Source organism: Lathyrus oleraceus, chromosome 4, assembly GCF_024323335.1.
Source record: "Lathyrus oleraceus cultivar Zhongwan6 chromosome 4, CAAS_Psat_ZW6_1.0, whole genome shotgun sequence".
NCBI classification, from domain to species: domain Eukaryota; kingdom Viridiplantae; phylum Streptophyta; class Magnoliopsida; order Fabales; family Fabaceae; genus Lathyrus; species Lathyrus oleraceus.
Window position 1 is genome coordinate 347,637,711 of NC_066582.1, and position 9,053 is coordinate 347,646,763.

At 33.4% G+C, this 9,053-nt stretch overlaps 1 protein-coding gene across 1 annotated transcript; it reads right to left on the reverse strand.

The window, feature by feature from the left end:
• Positions 1-4,114: 4,114 nt before the first annotated feature.
• On the reverse strand, positions 4,115-5,971 carry LOC127137380 (zinc finger BED domain-containing protein RICESLEEPER 2). The gene is made up of 3 exons (XM_051063847.1): positions 5,900-5,971; positions 5,164-5,773; positions 4,115-5,013 (listed from the first exon to the last, which is right to left on the reverse strand). Exons 1-3 carry the CDS (start codon positions 5,969-5,971, stop codon positions 4,115-4,117), a joined length of 1,581 nt encoding a protein of 526 aa, XP_050919804.1.
• Positions 5,972-9,053: the final 3,082 nt, after the last annotated feature.

Consider the following 9,053-nt stretch of genomic DNA (forward strand, 5'->3'; position numbering starts at 1 on the left):
GCTTCTTTGATGAGGAAATCAGATGGCAACCCAAATAAACCTCATTTCTTCACCCAACGAGCCTATATCTCAGACTTCATCAAGTGAAGAGCTTTAGCAATAAGATTATATCGGGGAATCTCCTCCAATCCACTAAAAGGCACCCTACTAGAAACAGGTATCCCCAAGAGATGGGCATACTCCTCCAATGTAGGCACAAGCTGATAATTTGGGAAAGTGAAGCAACGATAGAGAGGATCATAGAACTGTACCAGTACACTCAGAAGTCCGTCAACCACATCAAAGACAAGATAGACAATAACTTCCTATGACGTTGTTTGAAGTCCAAGGGATCTAATACAAAAGATGCTAGCTTCCTTAAATCTTTCAAGTCGGGACATCTGAAACAATTCTTCTTAGTGTTCCTTCGTCCATAATCCATGGTCTGAAAATATTTGCAAATAATACCTCAGTTCCTTGAAATTTTCGTGTGATGAATGTTATGATGCACATGAATGCATGGGTGCAACAATCACAAATAAGGGATCACACACAAGGAAAACAAACAAAGGTCAAGGGATGAATCAAGTCATTGTCAAGATCAATCATCTATTTTGGTGGATTAAGTTTTTCACCTTATCAACACCCAAGTTCAATTGATATTGACAAGACTTGATTGGACAAGACTTGATTAATTCCATCTATCAGATATTACAGGTTAAGATGACTGACTCATCGATCCATAATATTCTCAAGAGAAACTCGTCTGAGTGTAGTATCGCGTAACAACTGTTATCAAGTCTACACTTGAACAGTCTCCGCACTACGTCCTAAATAGGCCAAGAGGGGTAAATGTTCTACGGTCCTCAGCTTCTCGGACCCAAATTAGAGATAGTAATGCCTAACCACAAATACTTGTGTGACATCTCCAAATCCAAAAGGGTCTCCACTGAGCAGATGGATCTCAAGCCAACTTGTTAAGGACTACTCCACACAAGTCCAACATGACTATACCATCCTCCTATCTTAAGTGCACTCAAGTCTGGGTTAGAACTTATCTCACCACTCAGAGATCACCAAGCACAACAAGCAGATTATATCATACAAACAAACATACATCACATATATTCAAATATATACACACAAAAAGTAGGCTAAACCCACTGGAGACTACTCCCCAGCAGAGTTGCCACTTAATTTCTGTAGCGGTAAATTCATGATCATTAAGCTATGGATAAGCTAGACATCAATAAAACCAGAGTCGCCACCGCACTTTTATTGTTTCCAAGGGAGAAGTACGAACAAAACCCAAAAGTAAGAAGTTTTAAAATCAAAACTAATAAAATGTCAGAGATTACAGGTAAGGGGGTTGGTTACACAGAGGGAAGGTGTTAGCACCCAAAGTGTCCTAGGTACTCCTAGGGAGCCCTTTTTTGTATGGATATGTATTTTGTACAAAGTGATGTTTACAAATAAATAGAATGGGGGGAGGAGAAAATAATTCATTAATTATACTCTTTGTGTTTCACAAGACCTTCAGACTTGTGCCTACATACCAACATAAAAATGAGGGATCAAAACCTCGTAGTTCGTGGTATAAATTTCAAAGTGGATGCATTGTTTTTAACAAAAATTAAGTTTGAAAGGCACAAAGGCCTAAAAATGGTTTGAATGAGTTAGTTCTTTTTGGCTATTTTAAAGTTTAGGTTAAGAATGATTAAGTCTATTTACAAGTTTGATTAAGAAAAGAGTTTTGAAAATGCAATGGCATAAGGCCAAAGTTTCTAGTTTGCAAAGTGGTCAAAGTTTAGAATAAGACTAGTTCAAGCAAAGAAGAATTTTTTAAAAGGAGGGAGAGATTTTGAAATTAAAGAAGTGGGGAGGAGGTGAAGAGATTAATCCTATGCACAAAATTAAAAGTTAAGAGTTGAAAAGATCTGACCAATGAGTAGCAATCCAATAGACAAGAATGTCATATAGAAACCCAAATTCCCTTGGATATTTAGAATCAAGCAACACATAATGCATATTATATCAATCTTGAAGAGCAAGGCATCAAATAAAGATAGCCACATCCAAGATTAGCCACTCCATGATCTTCTTCAAATTTGCCCATGTAGCAGATGAATTCCACAAGTCACAGGTTCAAAATAACAGTTTCATAATGATCATGTTGCAGATGAACTCAAAGGGATCTTCAAAGATGTATCAGATGAAGTTTCAAATTGCAAGCACTTGGTTTCAAAAAATTGGCATTGGCCAAGTCCTTTAGCATAAGAATGTTGCCTAAATTCTAAGTCCAATTGTCCAAGATCAAGTCAACAGTCCACACAAAAGTTTTTTAGGGTTTTTGTTGTTATTATGTACACTAATGGTCAAAGACCACACAAATAAACAAAATATACACAAGCAAGATATATCACACAATATGGTCCAAATGGACAAAGTGAAAATGACATTAACATAAACAATTAGAATGGTATGAATAATGGCAAATGAATATAGACTTAAAATTAAATGGCATTGAAGTAAATGGCTTGAAATTAAATGTTAGTTGTTAATGAGTTAGAAGGTAGTATTGTTTTGCTTTTGCTTTTTCTGTTTTAAGTCATTCTTTGGAGAACACTCAACCCACTTATCACAAGCATGGATCCTTGAGCCAAGACATCTTCCAAAGGAAGGAAAAAAGGCCAAGTTTCCACACAATACCATGAAAGAGGGGAGACTTACAATCTCACTAACTAGAATGCTATGCCTTTTGTGTCAAAATTTAGCGTTATGTTAAGCAATCGTAATTGGACTAATGTAGAAGTCACAACTATTTGAGGTCGGACAATAGAATTTTGGTGTTAATGCATGTTAGATGCATAGTATAATGGACTATGCTCATGAAACATACCACACACAAAAAGAATATGCAAAAGAGGTGGCCTAATCTCATCCATACTTATGTTGATTTTGCAATTAACTAGCCTTAGGATTTTGAGATGTCATAGGACAAATGAAATGAATGCATAAAGAAGGGGAATTAGATGAAGAGGGAGGGGAATGGATCATAACTCAAATTGGTTAAATGATGACTTTACCAAGTTAATATCATTCATTCATTTTGGGAGATGGAATGTACATTCCATCAATCCCCTAAATCCAATGATATTAACCTAGCAAAGTCAAATCAACCTTGACCAAGGCCCAACAACACAAGTCAAACTTACACAAACCATCACAAGAGGTCAACACAATTATTTGGCATTTATTCAATTTAAAAATACTAAAATAATGCATTTAAATTAAATATGGTTTGTCAAATTCCTAAAACCTCATCAAAACACCAAAGAAATGGCCATGATATTTATTAGGGGTGTTCACGGTTTGGTTTGGATCGGTTTTGAGACAAAAAATCATCCGATCCAAAGATACAAAGAGCATACGGTTTGGTTCGGTTATTGGATGACAATAAAAAAAATCCAATCCGATCCGATCCAATTTATACGGTTTACTTCGGTTCGGTTTTATTCGGTTTTTAAACAAACACTACTTCTAAATCTAAAATAATTTTAATTTTTTTTTTAAATTCTGACAAAAACATTTTCTATATGACATTATATATATATATATATATATATATATATATATATATATATATATATATATATATATATATATATATATATATAAAGAAACCAATTTAATTTTTACATGCCCGTGGAATCCGTGGATGGTGAATTTTCCAATATGACACTTCAAATATTAAATTGAATTTTCCTGCAAAAATTTAATATTTTTTACATGCCTTGGTGAATTTTTTGAACAATCAATTTGCATGACAGGAAAACAATTCAATTTAATTTTCCGTCAACAATTGGATTTGAACAAAAGAACAATAATAAATTTAATATAATTTCAATAGAATTGCAATAAAGAATTTAATTTAATTGAATTTAATATACTTTAAAATCTTGCAACAATTCAATTTTCATGTATGTAACAAAACAACAATCATCATCATTGTAGAAAAGCAAATCAAGAACAATTATTGAATTGCAAATTCAAGAACAATTCAATTTTCCAGTAGAAATTTAATTTTTCTGCAACAGAACAAAAATCAACAACATTGCAGGAACAACAACAGTTTTCAGAAAATTATTAGAGGAATCAACAGAACAATAACATAACTATCAAATATTTTGTATAATGTCTCCTTTGTTTTCTTATACAAAGATTCAGCAACATTCTTCTCATATACCTTGTTCAAGCCCCACCTAACAAACTGCATCTTATGTCGAGGATCAAGCACAACAGCAACAAAGAGCAGAATGTTCATTTTTTTAACATCACCCCAATAGTTCTCATATTTAGCTTTCATATTTTCAGCCATCTTTCCAAGCAAGTTGTCTGAACTTGTTAATCCCATCCACCCCTTGAATGTAGTCAAGATCATAATGTGTTCATTGAAATATTGAGAAGAGGTTACAAAAGTAGAACCTGAAACCTTCTTTGTGATATCAAAAAATATTTTCAAAAAATTAACAAAACATTTTGCATTATCCCAATCCTCATTATTTGGAATACCACCTTGAATCAACACAAAATCAGCACACTTCTCACTCAATCTCTTAAGCGCCTTCTGAAACTTCAACGCACTTTCAAGCATAATATATGTGGAGTTCCATCTAGTGGAAACATCCAACTGAACAATCGACTTTTCTTGTAACCTAGCTTCCTTAATACAAGTTTTAAACCTATCCAAACGACCCGGAGAGGCACGAACATATCTAACAACATTCCTAATCTTACTAATTGAAGAATGATAGTCTTTTAATACATCTTGGACCACAAGGTTCAAAATATGTGCACAACAACGAACATGCATATATTCCCCTTTCAATGGATGTGAATTCCAATCATCCATTGTATTTTTCAAGTAAGTGATAACAACATCATTGGAACTAGCATTATCAGCCGTAATGGTGAAGACTTTACCTATTAGCCATTCCTCCAAACATTTTTCAATTTTTTTTCCTATGGTCACTCCTTTGTGATTTACAATTGGACAAAAATTAAGAATCCTTTTATGGATTTTCCAATCATGATCAATGAAATGTGCAGTAAGACAAAGATAACTCAAATTTTACACAGATGTCCAACAATCAGTTGTAAGACAGACACATTGATTTGATTTACTTAACACAGTTTTTAACTTATGTTTCTCACTCGTGTACAAATCCCAACAATCTCTTGAAATTGTAATCCTTGAAGGAATTGAGAGTTTAGGTTGCATAACACTCATAAAATGAAGAAATCCCCCTCCCTCAACAAACTTAAAAGGCAACTCATCAATAATTATCATCCTAGCTAAAGCTTTCCTACATGTCTCGGCATCAAAATGGACACTAGTGAGAACACTACCATATCCGTTTCTATCTTCTTTTTTCAATTGTTGAAGAACAAGAGTCTTTTGAGTGGGATCAAGAGACTCTTTGGGAAACTTCTTACATTGGTGCAACAAATGGTGTTTCAAATTACTTGTGCCATTTTTTTGTGAATCAGCAGCATATGATACATCACACCATTTACACTTAGCTCTTGATCCTATTTTTGTAAAATGTTCCCAAGTCCAAGATCTAGGTTTAATAGGTTTTCTATTACCTGAGTCTCCAAATGCAACATTAGGATCGTTGGATGTGGTTAATGTTGAAGCTTCTCCAACTTTCATTTTCTTATTAGCATTTTCTTCATCATTGTTTACTTCATTACTTTGTACCAATGGAGGTGGAGGTTGAACTGTTTCACCCTGCAAAATAGGAAACAGATGAAAAATAAATTTTAGAACATCAACTGTTTCAACATTACACCATTGTAGAACATTAACCAACATTTCCTAAGGTAAAACAAACTAATTCGAATTAAATTTTTATACCTGGATGGTGCTGCTAATAAGATCAGATTGAGTAGATGAAGTAATAGGATCAAAGGATTTTGCTTGGCTCATTCCTTTAAAACAAACAATATTTTTTTTATTAAAACGGGAAAAATTAGAAAATACAATCTAAATTCAAAAACAGAAAAATTATAAATTAGAACATATAAAAGATACAAACTTACTTAATAGTGAATGAGGGTTCCGAATAGGAAAATAGATTGAGATGAAATGAGAGAGAGAATTGTGAATAATAAAAATTATAATGGTTTGTGGGAGATGAATTGAAATAGGAGAGAGCTTAAATTGGAACTTGAGGAATTGTCTAAAGCTAAACGTGCTTTTCCAAGAAATAATTATATTTATTGTTTTTAATTTTGGGGATGATTGAGATTGGGTAGATATTATTGAAAATCTGAGATTGAGATTGAGGAGAGCTAATGGACGATTGAGTTCTGAGTTTTATGGACTAAAAAGACAATGTTTGGCGGCGGAATCCCACAAAATATTTAATATAATACTATTTTTTAGGGGTAGGAAATCATCACCGAAACGTTTGGCTTTTCATTGTCATATAATATTTAATTAGTATGCATTCTAGTAAATTTAATAGAATTTATTTGCAGAAAATCATATTTTTTAAAGCATGACCGAAACATTTTTTAGGGGTAGGAAATCATATTTAACTATAACTATTAACTAGTATGCATTCTAGTAATAGTATGTGTTTAAACAAATGTATTTATTAGTATTTAATTGTATTTAAATTGTAATATTTAAATAATATTATTAATTAGTGAATGATGTGCTGTAAAGGTGCATTGTATTTAATTTATAACGGTGCATTGTATTTAATTAATTAGAGTTAATGAGAATACTATATGAATAAATATCGGTTCAGTTTGGATTGGTTCGGTTTTCATGCAGCCAACCGAAAACCGAACCGAACCGGTCGGTTATTCTACAAGGTGGTCCAAACATATCCAAAAAAAAATCGTTTTTTTTTTGTTTTCGATTTTTTCTGTTCGGTTTTTTTTTGTTTTCGATTTTTTTTGGATTGGATTGGATTTGAACACCCCTAATATTTATCATAGGTCAAACAAGGTCAAAGGACCTTGGAGAAAAAATTTCACAATTTTTAAAGACTTAAAAGTATTTTTAAACAATTAAAAATAATCACAAAATCATGAAAAATATTAATAATGACCCAAAAAATAATTTTAATTCAGAATATGAAAGAGAAATTTATTTAAATTTTTTGGGTGAAACTCTCATATTTTTTGGATCAATATTAAAATTAATATGAATTAATGAAAATCAAATGAATTAAAACAAAAATTAGAAAATCAAAAAAACGTGAGCCACTTGATCTCCCTCATTAATTGAGGTGGCAAATCAAGTGGACGGAAACGCACGTTCCATAGTGGAACTTAGTCAGCGCGCCACACGTGTGGTAATCAAAACCAACGTCTAAGATTAAAACATTTCAAATGGATCTTGTGGTTTGGAGACGTGCCAACACACCGCCGGAGCCAGAGCTCCGGTTTTCTTCTCTGGTGGACCTCACCGGACTGGTCCACCCTTAACCATCACCAAAATAAAAAAGGAGGACATGATCTGAAATAAAAAATGGCGTAGAGCACGAATCTGACCTCAATTTCAACTAACTCCAAATATATAAAAAGATGAGGAGTTGAATTTTGAGGTGTGACAACTGAGTTGCTTCGATTTGACCTCAAAGCAACTCAATCTTCTTGCCTACATTGGTAGGACTTCAGACAACCAAAGATCCAAGAGAATTGATGAGAATTGAGTGAGAATCGAAGAGATGAAGTTTTTTGAAATTTATCTTCAATGCTGTGCAAAAATGGATCTTGCTTGCTTCAACCTTGATCTGATCACACTTGAGAAGCTTGCAGGAGAGGTTTGGCAATGATATAAAACTTTGGATCCTGGAGTTTCTGAATCTCTAAACAGTGAGATTCAAACTCAATTTTCAAGTTGAAAATTCTCAGGTTTTCCTTTGAATGGTGAGGGTTTCAATTGGGGGGCAAAGCAGGCGCGCAAGGTCTGTTTGAATTGAGCTCCAAAGGCCTGTATTTATAGCAATTGGGACTGATATTTACACACTTGAAAAATTGCTAAATTTGGACATTTCATGCACAATCTTGCATGGGCGTGTACAGGCCCATGAAGCAATCCAATTTGATCCACTTGCAACTGTTTTGAAGTTCAAATGAGGCTTGGATTTCAAGGCAATGTGAAATGGGATTTTTGGTATTTGATTTCTTCTAATCATGCAGACCTGTTAAAGCCATGCTCACTCCTAGCAAACTTTATCCAAAATGCATGAACTTGGGCTCTTTGGAAATCTTAAATCAAGGGGAACAACTTTGATGTTGGACACTTTTTAATTTGGAACTTGGATCATGGTGAATTTTAAGGTGGAAGTTTGGAAATTTCAACATGTTGAAATTTTTTCTAAGTGTCAAGCCATATATCTCAATATTCCACCTTGCTTAACTTTTTATGTGAGCTTCAAATGAGAAATGTGTCCTAATCAAAGTTGTAGCTATTTCAAAGACCTTCAAAATGGTCACCAATTTCATGTAATTTGGATTTAGAATGATAGAGTTATGCATTTTTGAAGTTGAGGAAAATCACTTGTTCAATGGAATAGGTCAAAAATGACATATAATGTATCCTCATATCACATGCTCACAAAAGTTGAATTAACTCTTACTCCAAACATCAAAGTTGAATTAGAAATCTTGAATTTGATTTTTCAACTTGGAAATATTTCATATCATAAAAATTGAGCAAGTTAAGGCCTTGGGAAGTTGACTTTCAAATTAGGGTTTAGAGAAAATGACCTATAATGTTTCTACAGAAAATGATTTTCCAAGAAAAAATATCTCTAGGTCTCAACATGAAAGTTGTTTGGAATGTCATTTAGAGTACAGTTTATCTTGTAATAATTTTCATATGGTGAAAATTGTAGGATATAGGGTCTAGGGAGACCCGGTTTTGATCAGATGAATTCATCTGGCCAACCACCACCAACCAACTTGCTAACCTTCAATTCTCTTGGATTTCTAGGCTCATGGTAGATCATATATGCATAAGATGATGAATTTTAAAGTATCCCTTGAGA

What these genes read in the sequence shown, in the direction of transcription:
- LOC127137380 (XM_051063847.1), bottom strand. Translation starts at nt 5,971, where the DNA reads ATGAGCCAAGCAAAATCCTTTGATCCTATTACTTCATCTACTCAATCT. An exon ending in TTATTAGCAGCACCATCCAG is followed by an intron (nt 5,774 to 5,899) that starts GTATAAAAATTT and finishes CCTATTTTGCAG; the next exon opens with GGTGAAACAGTTCAACCTCC. An exon ending in TAAGTTAAAAACTGTGTTAA is followed by an intron (nt 5,014 to 5,163) that starts GTAAATCAAATC and finishes TAAATCACAAAG; the next exon opens with GAGTGACCATAGGAAAAAAA.